The following is a 20097-nucleotide window of genomic DNA, read 5'->3' as shown; positions in this document are numbered from 1 at the left end:
TTCCCAGCCTGCCTTGCTGCTTGGTACAATTCCTGTGATTGAAGGTCTAGCCCACAGATGAACCCATATGTGGAACTGAGTTAGTGGGAGAAGAAGGTGTGGAGGCTTCTCCTAAAGCAGAGAAGGGCCAGGCAGGCAGCAGCCCTGATTCTGGTGACTTGGTGACAGGAAGGTGTTCGTTCCCTGGTGAACTCCTCTGCAGGTGGTTCCAGGAATCCTTCCCGTAAACGGTCACCAGCTGTCATTTAAACATCCGTCCTTCTGAAGGCTCTTTCCCTAGGGTTGGCTTCCTGTCCCCTGATCTCCTCCCAGCTGTGAGCTGAGGCATCTGTCACGGGCCACTGAACGAGCTTTGGAAGAAAAGACAGGATAGAGGGCCAAGATTCAACTCCCTCCTACCACTTCTTGTGAATCTTTCTGGAGTCAGGTGCTGAGTAGCAGAATTTTGAAGTCATTTTGAGCTCAGACAAAAAGTATGTCCTTAGCTAAAACATTCATTGCCTACCGATCTCCAGTGCGAAGTGTGCCTGGAAACATCATTCATTCCCACAACCCGGGAAGGAGACATGATCAGACTCTCCAGTGGACAGATGAGCAAAAGGACACAGAGGCTGAAGGACTTACTTGGGACAGTGTGAGCACTGGGGTCCTGAGCGCCAAGCCCCAGCTCATGCCACAGGGGGTCCCAGACATTCCAGAGGGCTGGAATGGACTTCCAGTACAGGGTGGTCCCTCCCTGCTGCCTCTGACCGTGGCTTTCTGCTCACTCCACCTGTCCCGGCTAACACTCCTGGACTCACCTGCCCAGACTGGAGCCGCTTAGCTGACCTTGTGGCCCCACTGGGCAGAGTCAGGGTCAAAACGAGCCGTGGGTTCAAACTGCAGCTCCGCCACTGGCCTGCTGGGACCAGCTGGCAAGCCTGGTCTCCCGGGGCCTCAGATCCCTGACTAAAAATAAATCGTAAAATTACAGAAATGCAAATATGAGAGCTGCTCTGAGCTTTTGTTGTGCATGTCATCGCCGTTCTTGGGGGCCGTGGGGGACAAGAGAGGAGCTCCCCAGTCTCTGGACCAGACCCACAACCAGACAGGAGGCGGAAGCTGCAGGGGAGCTACCTCTCTTCCCGTCTCCCTGCCAGGGCAGAGCAGAGGGGATGCATGCAGGAGGTGCTCAGTGTTGTCCAAGGGGGTCCCTTTGACTGAGAACCTGCACGCTCATCCGGACGCCATGGTCATGGCTCCCCTCTTGGCCCGGTGGCCCAGGAGGACTCTGGGCTCCTGGCCCTTTCATTTAACTTTTCCTTTTTCCTTTGCCTCGGGCTCCTCCGCAGCATCTGGCTACTGTCACTGTAAGATGACACTTGGGCCCCAGGTTCCTCGAACTTCCAAGGACTCTGAGCATCCTGGACTCATCAGAACGGTGCGTTCCAAGCTGGAAGAGCGTGCCAAGAGGCCGAGGAAGCAGCCTGGCCCCTGCGGGAGGTGAGAGATCCACGGGAGGTCCAGGAGTAGGGTCCTGCCTGCACCGTGGCCTTGGGGGTCTCTACAAAGGCCCCTGCCTGCCTCTCTTCTCCTCCTCTCCCGGGCTCCTTGTGGGGGGGATGGAGGGAGATGTGCAAACCTTGAAAACAGCTGTGCTCTCTAAAACACCGCCCTTTCTTTATCTTGCTTCTGTTGCTGTGAGAGAAATAACGAGCCTGATCTCTGTTCAAATAGATCTCCAAGTACATAAAAGTGTCAGCGAATCCCTCTGGGAGAAGGGAAGGAACAAACAACTGTGGACACTCACAAGGCCAGGCGCGGGACTGGAGATCTGACGTCTGTTTCTCCTGGATTTACCGAGGTGGAGCCCTGGAGGTAGAGGCCAGCATCTCACGGCTGCTTCTAAGACGGAACCCTGAGCCATTGCAGCGCAGCTGCCAAGGACACTGCTGCCTTCAGGACGCCGTGCTGCTCTGGAAACGCCACACTGGCAGCAGGTCATCAGGCAGGTCTGCAGTGAGACCAGATGCCTGGGGAGGGCCCGGATGTCCCTGCTGCATAGACACTCCACCACAGCCTTTCCCACACCCCGAGCAGGACAAGTGCAGTCCCCAGACCTCAGTCCTGCTCCAGGGCACCCGGCTTCAGGATCGTCGCACTTGCAGGGCAGAGCACGCACGTGAGGGTCCAGAGACCTGGTGTGCGTTTTGAACAGCCTGGTTGAGATGGACTTCTCGTAACACACTTCACGCTTTTCAAGCAAGCAGTCCAGTGGGTATTAGGATGTGGAGAGTTGTGCCCCCGTCACCAGGTCAATCCCCAAATACTTCCATTACCCCCAAACAGACTACGACTTCCTTCAGCCGTCACCCTCCCTGATACCCGCCTCCCTTCTCTGACCCCGCCCTAGGCAACCACAAATTGACTTCGTCTCTGTGTTGGTCCAGTCTCGACATTCTTTAACTTTGAATAACGAATGATATTTTGTAACTGGTTTCTTTCATTCAGCATCATATTTTCCAGGGTCCTTATCTTGCAGCATGTATCAGTACTCCATTCCTTTTCATGCCCAAATGATACTTCACTGTATAAATATGCCATACTTTTTTCTATTCATCAGTTAGTGCACATTTGTTTTTTTCTTCTTCTTTTTGAATATTTTGAATGATGTCACTTTGAGCACTCATAAACCAGTTTTTGTATGGACATGGAGTTCACCTCTCTTGGCTATGTACCTATGAGCGGAACTGCTGGGTTACATGGCAACTCTATGCTTCACTTTCTGAGGACTTCCAGATGTACTCTTCCGGGATGTACTCTTTGACCATTCCGGCAGCGGGAGCGAGGGTTCCAGTGTCTCCCCATGCTTGCCAGCACATCTCTGTTTTTGTAGGAATCCTTGTGGATGTGAAGCAGCATCTCACGGTGCTGGCTTTTCGTTTTGACATTTTCCTAATGATGAGTGATGGTGAGCATCATTTTTGTGATTGCCAGCTTCTGTGTTGCCTTCCAAGAATTCTGCCTGTGTTCCACACATAAGTTCCTTGTAAGATACACGATTTGCAAATAAACACTCCCATTCTGTAAGTCCCTGTTCATCTTTCTTACTGGCATCCTGGAAGCCTGGGTTTCATGTACATGATCATGTGGTCTGCAGCTAGAGAGCGTTTTCTGTCTTCCTTTCTCCTCCCGCCCTCCCTCCCGCCCTCCCTCCGCTGCCCTCCCCTCCTCCCTGCCTCCCTTCCTTCCCAACCGTCCTGCCTGGACCCCCAGCACCGTGCTGAATGGTGGTGAGAGCAGATGTCCCTGTTGCTCTTGGTCCGAAGGATCAGCCTTCGGGTTTTCAGCTGAGCATTTCTAGGGTGTTACTGGGAATTCTGTGGATGACTGTTATTATGTTGAGAAGTTTCTAATTCTAGTTTGTCAAACTTTTCTTGTAAGAGTCGAAGATTTCGTCACATGTTTGTTCTGTATCTACTGAGATTAGTATGTGGATTGAGGAAATTGAGTACGGAAGAGGTCACGTGACTACATAGCAATGAATGATCAGGTAGGTGATTAGAACCCACACTTCTGATCCAAACATTGCAATGTATTCTCCTCTAAACTGTGTTGGATTGCTCCCCCCACACACACACACACACCCCTGCTGCTTCACAGGACACTCTAACTACACGTCCCCTTGGAAAGCAGCTGGCAGGAAGTCCTGGCATCTAATCCTCACACAGTGACATTGGCACTCCGTGTCCACCTTATAGCTTTCACTGAATTCTCTGTGTCCAACTCAGGAGAGGTGGGTCTTGGGTTGGGACATAGAGAGAGAGCAGGGTCCTCAGGACATTTTCGAGCAGGGAAGCCTGGCCGGGGTGGGCAGCTGGAGGGGAGGCCAGAGAGCAAGGCCGGAGCGTGCCCGTGAGTGGTGATTTTGTTTTTTGCTTATGTGGTCCTTCATGTTGTTGAGTGTCCCTGAAGTCCTGGGGACGCACAGCAAGAGGGAACAGGGCCTCTGGCCTCAGGAAGCCGTGGGGACAGAGCAGAGGACAGATGCTCACAAGCTAGCAAGCGCTCGTCACTCTGGTGACAACACACCCGGTGCCTTGGGAACACAGCGCCACGTGTCCCTGCATGTCCTGGCACACCGCATGCCTCCCTCCCAGGGTGCCTGGCACAGGCTGGCTAACTCCTCCTCAGCTGTGGCGGATGTGTCCACACCCCAGGCTTCTCCTGCCTGAAGAGCAGAAACCGTCCCACTGTCTCTGCATTTAACAAGCCTGTTGCGGCTTCACGGCACAGGCCGAGGACATGCCCGGGGGTTCCTGCCCAGGCCTGGCCCTGAGCAGGTGGGAGCAGGGCTGCAGAGGTGGGATCCAGACAGATGACCCTGGCCACGGGACGGAAGGCGGTGACAGGGGTCCAGACCAAGGGCGGTGGGGACGGCACAAGAGACGCCGGGAGGTTGAGCTCCATGAAGCTGCTGAGAGTGGGATTGGGAGCCGAGGGAGAGCTTCAGGGTGCGCAGCCCGACTTCCGCCCCAGGCAGAGGAAGGAGCCAGCTCGGCGCCCCGGGACTGAAGGCTCTCTGCTCTCAGGAAAGGAGAAAGAAAGGGGTAATTAAACGCGCAGATTGGCCTCGCTCAACGAGATCAACAGAAAAGGGCGCCCGACCGTGGACCATGGAATGGACGCAGATGTGCAAGACAAATGCCTTCCTCTCCTCTCCGGGCTGAAGGCGTCATTAAGGACCAGCGCCCCGGCCGGCCACCAGCCCCCTCCCCCCAGCTGCTCCACACTGCTCCACTGGAACCCGTGACGGAGCACATGGCTCAGGAGGGACCTGGCTAGTGCACAGGTCCTGTGAGCTCCGTGGGCCACAAAGAAGCATCCCAGGGATGCTGTGTGAATGTCCCATTTCTAGTGAAGCCCTCACCCCAACTCTGCCGAGCGTGATGCTGGGGGTTGCCGAGAGACCACGGTGACTAAAACATTGCTCCCCATCGAAGGCCTGCAGTGTGTGTGGCTGTCACCGTGGCCACAGGTAGAAAGTGCCAGAAGATTTCTAGAACAAGTGAATGCTGCAAAGACTCGACTGCGTCCCAGGTCCTGTCCAGCACTTCTTCCTGCACAGTGTGACTGTGGAGAGTGCTCTTGCTTCTCCTCTTTCACTGATGGGGAAAAGGCGTCTTGCCTGAGATTTGGGCTATCGTAACGCGGAGCTGGAGAGAAGCCAGGTGAGCAGCCCCGAGCCTGTTCGTGTGCCCACCGTGTGGTACCGCTGGCAGGTGAAGAGACATTTGCATGCTTGCCTGCACTTTGTACCTGCCAGTCCTCAGCACCTCTGGGGGGACACATGGCAGCCTGGCCCCATGAGCCCTGCCGTCCCAGTTCATGGCATCCATGTCCCACTCTCGTCCTCGGGGTGTGGCGTCCTCAAGTCCCGGGCCCGCTCCTCACCTGTAACAAAAGGATGACACGCTCTATGCCAGCCGGGAAGGCTACGGGGAGGCAGAGCTGACACGCTGATCCACCTAAAGCAACTGAGGCACCAAGGAAGCGTGGTTGTTAGAATTGGAGCTGAGGCCCTTGGGGGTCCTTCCCATCGCCCGCCCTTCCCGGCTGGTGACACGTGACCACCTGATTTCACACACCCGCCATGACATGCCGCCACCTGCCATGCTCACCAGGGGCTGTCGCTGCCTGAGGCTCCAGCACCAGCCCAGGTGTCCATCTGCATGTGGCCTCTTCAGACCCAGAGCTTGGCTAAGGGGTGAGCGAAGAGCCAGCGGAGGAATGAGTGACCTGAAGGGTCTTCTGCCACCTACTATTCCTGGACAACGTCACAGTTACTATTTCCTCTGATAATGAATTGCCTGGAGGTTGAGTTCTACTTTCCCTTTGAGAGATTAAAAACAGACCTCACCAAGGTGAAAGCTAAGCCTAAGAGAGAAGAAAACTATCCGAAGCCAGGCGCGGTGGCACACACCTGTAATCCCAGCGCTTGGGAGGTTGAGGCAGGAGGACCAGAAGTTCAAAGGCAGCCTCCGCAAGTTGTCAGGGCCCGAGTAACTTAGCGAGACCCTGTTTCAAAATAAAAAAGGGCTGGGGATGTGGCTCAGTAGTTATGCTCCGCTGGGTTCAATCCCTGTTACCAAGAAAAAAAAAAATAGAAAATAAAGCTATCCAAAGCCATGACCACATTGTGAGTCCCACCCCCAGGTTTGTAGGCAGACGAGGATTCAATCTCAATTCCTCAACACCAAGGTTAACATGGTTTCTTTTTTGCCACCAGAATAATCCAAGAGCTAGTGCCAATCCAAAACAGATGCTCCCACCTGCTAAACTCCACTCTGGGCATAGATCTGAGAGATCGGGAGAGGAGTCCGCTAGCTCTGCAGAGGGACGCTCAGAAGGTGGGCCTTCCGGTGCGTTCATTAGGCTGCTAAACCTTGGGGCCAGTATCTGCAAAACCTGCAGGGCACCCCACCTTGCTGGGCTGCAGGAGGATCCCGGAGTCAACACCACATGCCTAGCATGGGACACAGCATGCAGAGGCATGAGTAGACTGGAGTTAATCTGTGCCACCACATGTTAACAAGGGTGTTGATGAATACTGATGCAGGTGTGGAAGGAAAGACAATAATGGGGAAGTTAAGGCTTCACGGAAAGAAGAGCTGCCCCTTGCAGCCCCCAAGCTTCTCTCAGGGATGCGTCGGTCCATGAGCCTGGGCAGGACGGCGCCGTCGGCTGGTGCTCTCCATCGGTTCTGTGCGTGTAGTGCCAGGCTGCAGGGTAGACTCCTGCCGGGCTCAGCATCCAGACCAGAGCTGCAAATGAGAAGTGAGGAGAACAGCCTCAGCCTGAGAGCTGGCAAAGCTCTCCCTTCACCTCTCAAACACACTCACACCACTGGCCATGACCCTAGCAGACCGTCGTATGACTGCAGGTGAAAGAATCCTCATCTAAGCATGCACAGACAGTAAAGACTGTGACCTCACAGAAGGAGACCAGGACTGGATGGACCCTGTTCTGATTCGCCACTTGGACGATCTGGCCATGAGCCCTGAGACTCCATCTCCCACTCGGCCATCTTCAGCATGTTGCCACACCACCTCATGGATCTGAGATGTCAAAGCTGTCCCTGCGTGGTATCCATGGCAACAAGAGTGTTCCTATCCTGGTTGTTTTCTAAAACCAGGAGCAGCTTCCCAGCAGCACCTGAGCAGCCTTCTCCTAATGTTTCCTTCTCTAGGGCAATGTCACATGTCACAACCAACCCAATACCCACCAAGGAAAAAAAAAATCACCTTGAGTCCCAGGAGGGAGAGCCATCTTTGTGATGGGGGTGCTATGGTTTTTCTTGGAGTGTATATTCATACGTGAGGCTTGGTTGCCAGGGTGGTCATAATGGGAGTGGCTATGGATCTTTAGGAGGTGGAGTTGAGTGGGATGTTTGTAGGTCTTTGGAAGCATACCTTCAAGGGGACCAAGGGGCCCCAGTCTCTCTCCCCCCCCCACTCCAGATCAAGATGTGACCCTTTCCTCCTATACACCCCCTGCCACCATGCTATCATCTGCCATTCTCGCCAGAGGCCAAACCAATGGACCTATTTGATCTAAGACTTTCAACTTCTAACACCATGAGCTAAATCAACCTTTTCTCTTTCAAAGTTAGCTGCCTCGGGTATTTTGTTGTAGTAGTACAAGACTGGGAGACACAGAGAATGAACACGTCAACACAGTCGGGCCTTGACCGCAAAGGATGAGCAGGATGTGGATGGCTGCTGGGGAAGCTAGCCTGTGGCTCCCTCATGGTCTGACTTCTCAGCTCAGATCCACGAGGAACCGCAACAACATCATCCCTCTCACATCCGCAGCTCCTGGAGACCCCTGGGACTTGATGCTCACTGCCTCATTCCAGCCCTGCAGGATTCTAAGGTAGGAAGAGGCAGGGATTGTTTGCCCATTCTACATGTGAGAAGCTGAGGCTTGGTGGGATTTTAGTGGTGTCCTTGTCATCTGCACATAGCTCACCCCGGTCCAACATGTGGGCTCTGTTCTGCATGGCTTTGGGTATGTGGGCACACACAGCACATGTTCCTCCTAGCTGGATTCTCCCCCATCTGCAGGGCAGAGGTGCGAGTTTCTTATCTGAAGCCATACATGGCTCCTCCTCTCCAAAGCCCACCATGCTTGTCATCGAAATACTTCAAGTGGAGACATACTCTCTGGGTAGATGGACGTAGGTCTTGAGAACCACCACATCTGTTTTGCAGGCAGGGTTGCTGTGCTGTCCTAGTCTGGGACTGGTTTTGACGAACTCCACTACCTGTCCGTCGTAGCTGCAGTGGCTGGGGCAGAGGCAGGAGCCCACGTCTGCAGACCAGGCTGCCGGATCCACCATGCCCGGAGGGCTCAAGGCTGCAAAGCTCCCACAGGAGCAATTCCCTGCTCTGCGGAGGTGGCTCGGCCTGACTCCCCTGCATGATGGGAAGAAGGGTTTCAGAAAGCAGGGTGCCATCGTCCACTGTGGGGTTTCCCTCAAATACAAGCTGCGCCATCGCTGGCCCATTACCTGTGTGTTTGGTTTTGTGAATATCACCAGCCTGCTATGTGTTCATGGACTCTACCCTGGAATTAAGAGTCTCCTTGAGGATGCAAAGCCCTTCCCACACCGTCTGCCACCCTGTGCAAGCCCGGGCAGTGGCAAGACACCCGGGGGACATTGAGCATCGTGGAGTTTGAAACTCGCCCCCATCAAGCTCTCTGCTCTGAGGTCTCAGCCCTGCAGGGGAGAGCTCATCCTCTGGTCTCTGATACTGTCTCACATATGATCAAAAGATATGCCCAACCTGTGAAGGCCAAAGATAAAAACCCTCAGCCATTTTTTCTGCAGACCCTGGTGGCCTCTCTTGTGCTCTTGGACTTCTGGAAATAGTAGAGGACCTCTTCTCAGAATAGCATCCATTGCAGTTGGAATCTAGAACACCCCGAGGCCCAGGTGTTGGAGCTTGGTCCCTGCAGGTGCAGCTGCTGGGAGGGGTGGACATTTAGGAGGTGGGGCCTCATGGAAGGAAGTTAGGTCCCTGTGTCACGCACTGGAAGGGGACATGGTGATCCAGGCCTCCTCTCCCTTGCTGTCTTTGCTTCCCTACTGCCAGGAGGAGAGCAGTGTCCTCCTCCACTCTCCTGCCAGGGTGAACCATCTTGTCACAGGCCAAAAACAAAGGGGCCGACTGACCATGGTCTCAAACCTCTGAAATCAGGAGCCCAAATAATTCTGTCTCAAAGACTCTGCTGCAGTAACGGAGAGCTGGCTAACACAGTGTCTTCAAGCATATAAAATAAAGGGCACAGGATCTGAGACACAAGCAGTGTCACAATACAGGTACCACGTAATTTAAAAATAAATAGGTGAGATAACAATACCCAAGCTCCCCGCTACCACATTCTGCAACTTCGGTAGTAGGAGGTCTGATCAGGTCTGGGTTCTGTGGGAGTGACGAGCTCCCTTCGTGCCCGTGGTGAAAACCCATGAGGTCAACTGGTGACAGCTCGTGGCTGATCTGACTGCAGCCACCACTGTGTTCACACTGAAGCGAAGCCCAGACGTCGGCAGGAAGGCGCTGAGAACAAGGGTGGGGATTTGCTCCCACCTGGATGGCTCGGACGGTGGCCCCACCACAGATATGTCCTTGTCCTCCATCTCTGGAACCCGTGAACGTGAACTTCCTGGGAAAAGTACAGTGTGGGCCTTGCAGACAGAGTGAAGTTGAAATCCTGGGATGAGATCACCCGATGACCCAGGTGAGACCCAGATGTGAGGCCAAGGGTCCTTGGAGGAGATGGAGGAGGGGACGAGGCCCGACGGGGTGAAGCTGGGTGGCGGAGTGCTTGCCTGGCGTGCGTGCATGGGTGAAGACCTGGGCCTCGGCACTTCTAGAAAAAAAGCAGGAAAGACCTTGTGACAATGGAGGTGATGTTGAAGCCAGAATTGGGAACAGGTAGTTAGTGTAGAAATAGGGGATCGGGTCAAATCCAGGAAATAGAGGCCATAGAGTCATCTGCCTCTGGAAGTTGGAGACTGCCCCTGGAAGAATGGAATGTCAAGGATCTCCGAGGCCATTGATGACCAAATTTACCTGCCTTTATCAAGGACTGCAAACAAGGAGCTGCTAATTAATGCCCCCTGGGCCCTTATCTGCCTGAATCACCTTGGCCCTCCCCCTGCCCATGGCTTCTCACTTAATGCAAAACCAGGCCTAGTCACGTAGGCAGGAAGGAGAGATAAAGGGGGAGAACTGGAGAACAAAAGAGAATTTAAACTATAAAAGATGTGGGGTGCGCTCACTTCTTGGGACTTTAGAACATCAGCCATGGCCCCCTTCTTCCTGCCGGGAGAAGTCTTATTATTACCTTTAAATAAAACCTGCTTAATCTGCTTGCCTTGGCTGCTTCTCTAGTGTTTAATCTTCAACATTAGAAGGAGCAGAACTCGTCACCGGTAAACGGCGGTATCGATGTGATAGGGAGATCGAGGAGGAATGCTCGATGCCCGCAGCCTCCGGAAGCTGCCGAGGCCATGGAGGCCTCTTCCCACAAGCCTCAGAGTGGGCCTTGGCCCATGGACACCCTGCTGTCAGGCCCTCACCAACCTCGGGCTTACCTGCTGCGGGTGCAGCTACCGTCATGGAGACGGGCAGTGGCAAGCTGGCTGCTGTCTCTACCCACAGGGATCTGATCTACAACAGAGCCAACAGAGTGGGCAGCAGGACAGAGACCACCCATCGGCCAGCCTAATGGCAGGTGCGGTGAGGGCCTGGAAGGAAAGAGAAGAGTGCTGCCTGCAGAGTGATGGAGGGACGGGCTCTGCAGGGTGGCCAGGGCACCTGCCGAGGAGGTGACCACTGAGATGAGAGGTCGAGGATAAGGGAGCCAAATTCTCCTGCAGGCGGAATGTGCAAAGGCCCTGAGATGGCCCACCCGGGAGTTCCATGGTGAGGAGAGGGCAGAGCTGGGGCCGAGCGGGAAGGTCAGTGGGAGGGGAACAGAGCCCGGTGGTGGGGGCCTTGGGCTGTGGGAGACGCAGCCTCTGAGAGGGCGTTTGGAGTGCAGGGAGGTCGGGGGATGCTCCCAGGAGGGACCGAGTGCAAGGAGCAGAAGGGAAGCAGGTTTCCAGGGGGAAGTCGGCCGCCTGTGGGGAAGATCTCTGCAGACGCCCCCAGGGCTCTGCGGCTGGACAGAGCGAAGCCTCGTCTGGTCCTAAGGCAGGAAGCTAGGCCGATGCGCCACTTGAGAGGCTACCACCTGGCTGCTCCCAGGGATGCAGTGTGACCTTCATTCCCAGAGAGCCCACGCTGCCAGCAGCTGTGAGACGGCCCAGCCCTGCAGGAGGCTGGCACACCCCAGCACCTCTCCAGAAAGGCCACGGCAAAGGGCTTGGCTCACAGCTTCATGCACATGGAAAATGAGACTCAGAGAGGGCGGCGAGTCTCTTGGCTTTGCCCAGCAGGTTGGCGGAGCCAGATCTATCCTGCTTCCTAGAGCAGCGTTCCCTCCAGTGTCTCATGGCCCTCCTTGGAGGAATAGTGCAAGATTTTGCTTCCCAGTCTGACACTCCCTGGGGCCAGGTCTCTTCCAGAAAGATCTTGCAGTCTGTTTCTGTTTCTAAGAAGGCACTCTGATCTCCTCTGGGCCCCAGTAGTGCTGCAGAGGAATGTGGGTGTACCCCGGTCACGTGTGCACACCCAGAAGCAACTGTGCACATGCGCCTGGGCACACTCACACTCTTTTCCTTCCCAGACAGCCCTGGAGCAAGCATGGGTATAGTGGGGAGGAAAGATCAGGGGTTTCTGGGGAAGCCCAGATCCTAGGTGTGACCAATGTGTGTGCTGAGTGTGTCAGATCCCTTCCCCCTCTATTGCTCTGGGACTCAGTTGTGAGACCCACAATCTCTACACCCATCTGTATGCTTATATCAGTGATTGCATGTCTACGATGTGACTGGTGCCACTTTAGAACTGGTGACCTTGTCTAATGCACAGCCTGAACAACTATACATGGCGTTCCAGGATGGAACAGAGGAGACGAAAGTAAATCTACAGAGATGAAAATAAAAGCCATGGAGGAAGACAGAATCAGAAACCAGGGGGGAAGGAGAGTAACAAGATTCATTTACACATTCATCCCCCTTTAATTCATGCATTTATTATCCATCAGTTCCAGAATTCAAAACCCTACACAGAGCTCGTACCTAAGTCCCAGCTCCGAACCAAGGACTGGAGTCCCAGAAGCCATCCTGACCTGCTGCCATCCTGGAGGTGCTAGGGACACAGTGACATCAAGGATGCCCCCAGGTCTGTGTGTGCTCGCCATCTCCTGCAGTCAAAGAACAAGCACAGGAGAGCCCCTCCTGCCCGCGTGTCCTGGAGCAGGTGGGACAGGGAGCCAGGCGAGGACAGAGGGGCTGTCCCTAGAGGAAGTGGATACGCAGCCACACAGGGACGTGGTCAAGGGTCCCTGGGGTGGGCAGGAGGCCAAGGCTTCTGGCAGAAGGCAAGGTGTCCTCTGCTCATCCTCGGCCTGTCTGGGGCAGGGCCACCATCACTTCACTGCCCGAGCCCCCTCCTCCTGTCCCAGCAAGTCACCCTCTGCACTGAGAGCCATCCTTGAGGAACACGCCTCTGAGCAGACATGGTCTGATGGAAACTCGTCAGCACCCTGCTCTCCACCTCTCCCTCCAGCTCCCCTCTTCCTGGAGGAAAGGTCTCTTCCCCAGGCCTCTTCCGAGCTCTGTGCTGCGAGGTAGATTTGAGAGACGTGGGGGGGGGGGCGAACGTGTGCCTGCACGTGTGGGAGGCTGCGGTGCCTCAACGTGGGCCCGGGAAGGCGGGGAGGCTGGAGCATGAGCCCCGTGCGCAGGCTCCTGCGGGCTCTGTCCATCTCCCGCCCCTGGGCCTGGGCAGCCTCAGTGCACTCGGGGGTCCCCGTGGGCATGTGGACTGAATGGCAGGGAGCCGCCCTTCTCGGGCCTTGCTAGGTGCGCATCAGAGCAGAAACTTTCCCAGAGCGGGGTGTGCGGCGCAGCACGGGAGGCCCCCTGCCTGCACCTGCCAAAGCCACATCCAGGAAGAAGCTCGGAGCCACAGACACCCTGGGAGGCCACGGAGGCTCCATCCACCCCAGAACCCGTGTCCTCGCAGCCCCTGACATCTGTCCTGCTTCTGGGTTCTGCCTGCAGTTCCCAAGGACATGGCTGAATGTGCTCCAGCTGAAGTCCTCTGCTGTACCAGACCTTGACCAGAGGAGCCCAGGGGGACCGGAGCCCACTCCTGCCCAAGACCTGAGCCCTGGGAACTGTGGTGTGGACGGGAAGGACGAGATGCGTGGCTCGGGAGTGAAGCCCTGTGTGTCCCCTGTAGGACGGGTGGGTGGACCCTGGTGAGCCCACGCCTGGCTCCTGCAAGGCCTGGCTCCATCCCAGCTCCACAAAACACAAACACCAAGACCAAACCCGAACACCGAATTCCACGCTCCTAGTCCATCTGTCCCAAGCCTTTCTCCCAGGTCTCCCGTGCGAGAGACACCCATCGTGTTTTCTCTTGTTGAGTTGACTTCCGGCGTGGGAGCCAGGACCTCATCTTTCACAGTGTCACCTCCAAATCTGCTCCCACAGCTGCCCTCCCAGCTTTTCCCAGTGTGTCCACCTCTGTTCCCCTTCAGTATGTAGACATCCGTCCGACCTTGACTGTCGGTGGGCCTTGGGGTGAGATGTGATTCCTGCTCCTGCTGGGTCCCTCAGTCCCGCCCACTGGCCGCCCTCTGGAGAGCACTGTCACCTCTCCATTCCACTGAAATTGTTTCCATGGGATTGGGATGTTGGGCTCTGCCCCTTCTATAAAATTCTCTGTGTAGCCACCAGACCATGCATAGTTCAGGGAAGGTGACTCCCTCTCTCTGACAGTGATGGTGACGGTGACGAAGATGGTGATGAAGACGGTGTTAGCCACAGTGACCACCAGAGATGCCCACGTCTTCATCATTGCAGTCGAAAGTTAGGTGACTGGCCCAGAAAGGGGAAATCTGTGGGTAAGCTCAGGAGCTCAAGATGGGAGGATGACACTAGGTTATCCAGGCCACACAACTCATCCTGCCCATCCTAAAAGGCAGAGGCCTTGTCCCGGCTGTGGTCAGAGAAAGAGGAGGGACAAGGGACACAAAATCGGAGAGTTTCAGCATTGCCCCTTGAACAGGAAGAAGGAGAACCTCAGCTCAGAGACGTGGTGACCTCTGTGAGGTGGAGAAGGCAGGGAGATGGATTCCTGCAGACGGCTGTCACAGGAACCCAGGCTGCCGGCACGGTGGCCGTGGCCTGCGAGACCCACAGGGGTAAGACAACACACACGATGCTCGGCACTGCTTGGTAGTGGCTTGTGGAGCAGCCGCAGGGAACACGCAGACCATGTCAGCAGCACCCTGACATGGGTCACGAATGTGTCCACGGCCAGACAGCGCGCCAGCACTTCGCACGCCAACTCTGGTCTCACCCTCCCAGCAACCCGCAAGGCAAGGACCCTCGTCGCCACTTCTGGAGGGGATCCGTAGACTTGGGGAGCCGAGGCCGCGCCTAGGTTCTCCCGGTTTGCCTTCGAGGAAGCCTGACGTCCGCGCAGTTCCTCGAGGTCTGGAACTCTCAGAGCCATGCCTGCCGCCGCTGCTCGTCTCCTCACAGCTAAGACTAAGCTGCTGGTGCTGGGGTCCCCCATCCAGTGCCATTGCAGCCAGGAGACTGCCAGAGCATCACCCCCAGGCGGTCTGCACTTTAGAGATGACTTTGAATGGACCCCCAGTGTGTCCCGTGCCCTGGAACAGGTGCAGCCATCTCCACCTCCCTGCCCAGCGTGGGTGCCGAGCATCCTCCTCCACACGTGCCTACTGAGCCCTCCTGTGCAGTCAGCGTCTGGCACGTCTGGGTCCCTGGCCAGCAGAGGTCTCCGTCCCAGCCTGCCAGTTCCAGCACATTCCTCCTTTCCTCTCCCCTGCCCCATCCTCCGCGGAGGCTGCCAGGAGCAGCTCACGTCTTGGCAAGAGTCTTGAGCAATCTGAAGGGAGGTTTGGTGGAGCAGAGTCTGGGCCTCCAGTCCGTTCCTGCTCTCGGGCCGTCCCTGCCTCAGACGCTCGTGGCTCACACGGCCCAGTGCGTGGAAGGGTGTCCCACCCCGCTGCCTTCCAACACCCACCCTGCTTCCCACGAGGCGGGCTTTGGCGGGCTTCGGTCTGGGCCAGGAAACACGGGGTGGAGCATCCAGAGTTCCCTGTCCAACACAGCTCCTCCTTGTGCCCCTCGGGTGCAAAGGTCCCACAGGCTCCTGCCCTCCACGCCTGTCCTGCCTCCGAGACTCCCACAGGCAGTGCTGCTGTCCCGCACTGCAGGCGCCTGGACAGTCCCCTCTTCACTGCCAGCTCCGCTTCGCCTGCCCAGAGACTTCCTGTCCAGGGTGAGAACCCCTTCAATGCCTTTCCTGAGATGCACCCACAATGGTTGGGATGTGGTCCATCCCAAAAGGGTTCAGGTGTTGCAGACTTGGTCCTCAGAGTGCCCACGGGAGCCCTGATGGGACATTTTGGAGGTGGGCCTGGTGGCAGTGTTAGGTCATGAGCTGGTCCTGCCCTCAGAAGGAATGAATGCACTTCTCAGGGGACCCTGGCTAGTGCTAGCAAGAGGGTTCTTACACAAGAGAAGCCTGGCCGCTCCACACTGTGCTTCCTGTTCTCCCTCTCCCAGGTGCTCCAGCCATGATGCCAGCGCCATGTGACATAGCCAAGGGGTCCTTAACACAGCCAAGCAAATGTCAACACTGTGCTCTTGAATCTCCAGAGCTGTGAGCTAAATTAACCTTATTTTGGATTCATTACCTGGCCTCAGGTATTTTGTTACAGCCACAGAAAATTAATCAATTTAGCATCTGTTCTTGTACTTCCAGTGAGGGGGATCTCGCTTGCTCACTGTGGAGACCTCTGACCCTGCAGCATCATGGACACGAACAGTGCCGAGGGCACACAATGCCACTTCTACTCCTTTGACGGCCACCCACTTACCAACTGCTCCTGGTGGGACTTTGAGGATCTGGGTCACACAGTCATGTAGTCACATAAAGCCTCAAATACTGGACGCATGATCTGCCCCCATCTGATTTTAAGCCAATGAGTTTTTGAGCCTGAATCTGGGGTTTTATACTGACCCCTGTGAAATCCCAGGGACATTTCTGTTCCAGAGTTTGTTTTCTTTTCTTTGGGAATGGCAAAGTGGTCCGGAATCTCCAAAGTGTATGTCCACCTCATTCCCATCCGGCCATGCAGCAGGGTAGTCAGTCAGACAGGACAGAGTTTGCATCTCGATTTCAGTTTACTAGCTGTGTGACCTTGAGAAGGTTTCTTAAATGCCCTGAGCCCCAAACACGGAGCTGATGAAATCCACTCGGGTGTGAATCCTGGGGGGACTCAGTAGACCCCACTCGGGGAGTGACTTAGGACTTCCACGTGGCCCGCAGATGCCAGCAAAGGCTACAGGTCATCCCACGTGTGGCCACCAGGAGGGTGGGATGGGTGCAGCCGGACCCTCAGCCAGCCTGAAGGCTCCCACCGGGAAGCCCTGCTCTTCTGACCGCAGCTTCACCTCCCTCAGGAGCCTGCGTAGGATGAAGTGAGACGGGTGGACTTGGGCCCTGGACAAGCCGCTCTGAGGCTCACCTGCGGCTCTGCTCCAGGACGAGGTGCTGTGGGCCTGGGGAGGAGGTCTGGGCTGGGGGTGCAGGTGCTCCAGAGGGAGGAGGGTTTGGATTCCGAATGTCCACTGTCCTGGCTCTCTCTCCCTCTGAGGAGAACCATCACCCCCACAGCGGATGGCCTTGAAACTGGGAGGTGCACGTGTGGCCAGGAGACCCTCCTGGACCCTCTCGGACTTGGGTCTGAGTCTGCGCCTCCCTCGGGTATGAGGTGCCCAGCCCGCTGCTCCACCTATCTCCTCCCTCATCTTAGACAAGCTCTGTTCTTGCCTCAAAATCCAGCGCCAGCAGCATCTTTTCCCTGGGCAGGTGTGGCTTCTGCTCCCTCGGGGGTCCTCAGACTCCCCTGTCCTGCCACCAGCCATGGAATCGAGAAAGCCTCACGAAGGGCAGGCTCCCAGCCACCCTGAGCACTGTGAGACGGGGACCTATTCACCTGTGTCTCCAGGGCCCGGGTCACTCCAGGTGCAGGAAGCGCACGGTAAACGTTTCCCGGATGAATTCATCACCAACAAACAGCACCAAAACCAGCTGACTGGTTGCCAAGGCAGTCACAGGCTGGAGGAGCCAGAGGGCCGGGGACAGGAACCGGCCACTTTTGAGTTGGGAAGAAACCTGGTCCGGGATCAGAGCAAAATGTCTTTGTCTCTGGTGTGGTCAGCTCTCGTCTCCGGATCGCCCTGCTTTGTGGACTCAGATCTCATCTTCTAAGTCCCCTTCCTCTTCCAGATGACTGTGTGGAAAGAGGCCCTCGGCTGAGGTCCCGTGTGTGGCTCACCCTCCTGGTCAGCTCAGGACCAGGCCTGCTCAGGAAGGAGAGGGTCAGCATCTCCCCAGACGAGCTTTTAATTGGCCTCCCAGTTTAAGACAAGGAAGAGATCAGGTTAAAAAAAAAAAATGCACAGGCTCATGAGCCAGGCTGATCGCCGGCGGGTTTTCCGTCCCATTTGCTCGCTTCTGGGTGATCTGAGGTGCTCACTCTGCATCAGTGACACTTACAAGAGATATGAGAGGAAATAAATCTGCTGCCAACGTTCCCCACCACGCTGCAGTAATTACAAACTGCCGTCCTGAAAGCAGCCTGAGGGGTCGGGAGGAGGAACGGGAGGAAGGCAGGAAGGAGGCGGAGGACGGGGACGAGGGAGACAGGAGGGAAGGGAGGGAAGGGCCCCAGGGACCCTCAGCCGTCTGCGTGCCAAGCACCATGCTGGACCACGAGCCGGCAGACCTCTGGCTCCTCCAGGTTCCTGTAAAAGAAGATCGCTGTCAGCTCCAGGTTACACAATAGAAAGTGCCATCAAGGCGTCAAATGCACATGCCAGCCGTGGAGCCCCAAAGACACCTGGCACCGAGCGCAGGTACCCAGAAGGAAGAGGGAAACTGAGGCAGCAGCAGAGAGCAGCTGGCAGTCCACACGCAGAGGAGGGGCACCGCCTGAGCCCACAGAGCCACACAGGTGCACACACACTGGGTCAGAGAGGAGCTGCCCGGACAGACGGAACAGCAGCCCTCTCCGACAGGGACGCCAAAGGGAGAGACCGGTGGAGACGGGTCAGGAGGGTTCGAGGAGCCCACCAGCCCCGCCTGCCTGGCTCTCGGAGCACAGCAGCTGAGGCCACACTGCCCAGACGGGTCCGAAGGACTTCTCTAGAGAGAAACACCGCCACAAGAGCAGCTACCTCAGCGACAGTGACGACCGTGAATACGTCCTAGTGCCTTCTCCGTGCCCAAGGGGACGGGCAGTCCCACATTTGTTAGCTCTTTGCCCTCATCCTGAACGGTAGGAGCTCTACGTTTCTTCTTCCCATTTTCCCCTGGAGCAACCTGGAGCAAAGGCATGTTGCTAACCCTAAAACTCAGTCCTGCCCCTAAGAAACCAGGGACTGGCAGGTCACCAGCACTTCGACCGTTCAGTGAGGAAGTCAGCTCACGTCGTCCTCCGAACCAAAGCCAGCGCCAGGCAAGTCCTGTCCACGTGGCTACAGCCCTCCGTCACCTTCTTTGTGACTTCTTACTTCTTACATGAGACTTGGTGACCAGAGGTCGTCAGTCACTGAAGAAAGTTTCCAAAATGGAGATGACAGAAGCAAACAAGCAGGGGAGGAGAAATAACTCAGGAGAAAGGAAAGGCAGGGAAAGGACTCTTCTCTCAAATTCAGAGGTAGGAGATGATGGGCCCCGGGACACTAACCACCACAACATGCCCTGCTGGAAACTAAGACGCCGTACCAGCTGTCCACATATTCTAATCAAATTCCACTGACCATTCCAATTAGCCTTATCCTCTCGGGTGTGCCCACGCGCGTGTGTGTGCGTGATGCGGGTGTGGGCACTGGAACCACCAGCCAGTTACACACCATAAACTGCACTTGGTTGTCATATCCTCTAATCTAAAGGAGTTCTGCCTTTTTCTGGATCTTAAAGATATTGAACTTTCTGTATATTTCATGCTAATTGACTTTGAGGCTGCACACCAGGATTTGTCTGATTAAATTCAGGCCATTTTAAAAATTGCTATCATGCCTTTACTTTACCTGTATTACAGACCCCACACTTGAGGGGTTTTTTGTTGTTGTTTTGGTCAGCTTTCTCACTGCTGAGACTAAAGGATCTGACCAGAATGATTTTAAAGGAGGAACAGATTGGGGGCTCATGGTTTCAGAGGTCTTAGTCCACAGAAAGCCAGCTCTATTCCTTCCAGCTGGAGGCGAGGCAGAACATCATGGAGGAAGAGTGTGGTGGAGGGAAACAGCTCACATGTTGATCAGGAAGCAGAGAGTCCACTCACCAGAGGCAAATATGTACCCAAACCACCCCCAATGCCCACCTCCTCCAGCCACACCCTACCACTTCAGTCACCACAGTTAATCCCTATCAGGGGATTGAATCACTGATGGGTTCAGATCCTCACAACCCAATCATTTCTCCTCTGAACTTTCTTGCACTATCTCTCATGTGAGCTATTTGGGGGTCACCTCAAGAAGAAGAAAACAGTCTTTTGTGTTTACCCTCTCATTTACTATCTCTAGTACTTTTCATTTCTACTGTGGATTCAAATTCCTGTTGATGTCTTCTCCTTTGGCCTTGGCATCTCTCAGGAAGACAGTAGCTCTCATGGAGATGAAATTTATCTGAAAATGCTTTTATTTCACTCTGTTGGTGTAGATATTTTGTTGGATTCAGGACTTGGATTTAATGGTTTAGTGTGATTAGTGTTTTCTCATTCAGCATATTGAAGGTGCTATTCCATTGTCTTCGGACCTCCATTATTTCTAATAATGAGTCAGCAACAGCTCTACACTTCTCTTCATACTTTCTCCTTATCTCTGGTTTTTAT

General features: G+C 55.4%; 1 protein-coding gene and 1 long non-coding RNA gene across 7 annotated transcripts; both read left to right on the top strand.

The window, feature by feature from the left end:
* Positions 1-7824: 7824 nt before the first annotated feature.
* On the top strand, positions 7825-12552 carry LOC306652978. Its single transcript, XR_013761598.1, has 4 exons — positions 7825-7914; positions 8253-9783; positions 10506-11488; positions 12202-12552. It is a non-coding gene; the product is annotated as an uncharacterized lncRNA (long non-coding RNA).
* Positions 12553-14321: 1769 nt separating this feature from the next.
* Positions 14322-17659, top strand: LOC306652970 (uncharacterized protein). 6 transcript variants are annotated; one of them, XR_013761594.1, is made up of 4 exons: positions 14322-14847; positions 15304-15473; positions 16661-16748; positions 17070-17659. XR_013761594.1 is itself a non-coding variant. In XM_079125689.1 (3 exons), exons 1-3 carry the CDS (start codon positions 14814-14816, stop codon positions 17624-17626), a joined length of 969 nt encoding a protein of 322 aa, XP_078981815.1. In that variant the 5' UTR covers positions 14322-14813; the 3' UTR covers positions 17627-17659. The 6 variants fall into 6 exon arrangements, 2 of the variants coding, with proteins under 2 accessions (XP_078981815.1, XP_078981814.1); XR_013761596.1 differs by having other exon boundaries at positions 14322-15473; positions 16661-16687; positions 16720-16748; XR_013761597.1 differs by having other exon boundaries at positions 14322-15473.
* The last annotated feature ends 2438 nt before the right edge of the window (positions 17660-20097 follow it).

This window comes from Sciurus vulgaris (genome assembly GCF_902686455.1).
Source record: "Sciurus vulgaris genome assembly, chromosome: 1".
Lineage (NCBI taxonomy): Eukaryota > Metazoa > Chordata > Mammalia > Rodentia > Sciuridae > Sciurus > Sciurus vulgaris.
Note: the sequence above shows the minus strand (reverse complement) of the source record. Positions and strands in the feature narration are given on the sequence as shown.

Excerpts from the sequence above, each read along its gene's own strand:
- LOC306652970 (XM_079125688.1), top strand. The coding sequence starts at position 14,814 with ATGGACCCCCAGTGTGTCCCGTGCCCTGGAACAGGTGCAGCCATCTCC. Across the intron at positions 15,474-17,069 it reads CCAGAGACTTCCTGTCCAGG|GTGTGGCTTCTGCTCCCTCG; the intron begins GTGAGAACCCCT and ends TTCCCTGGGCAG.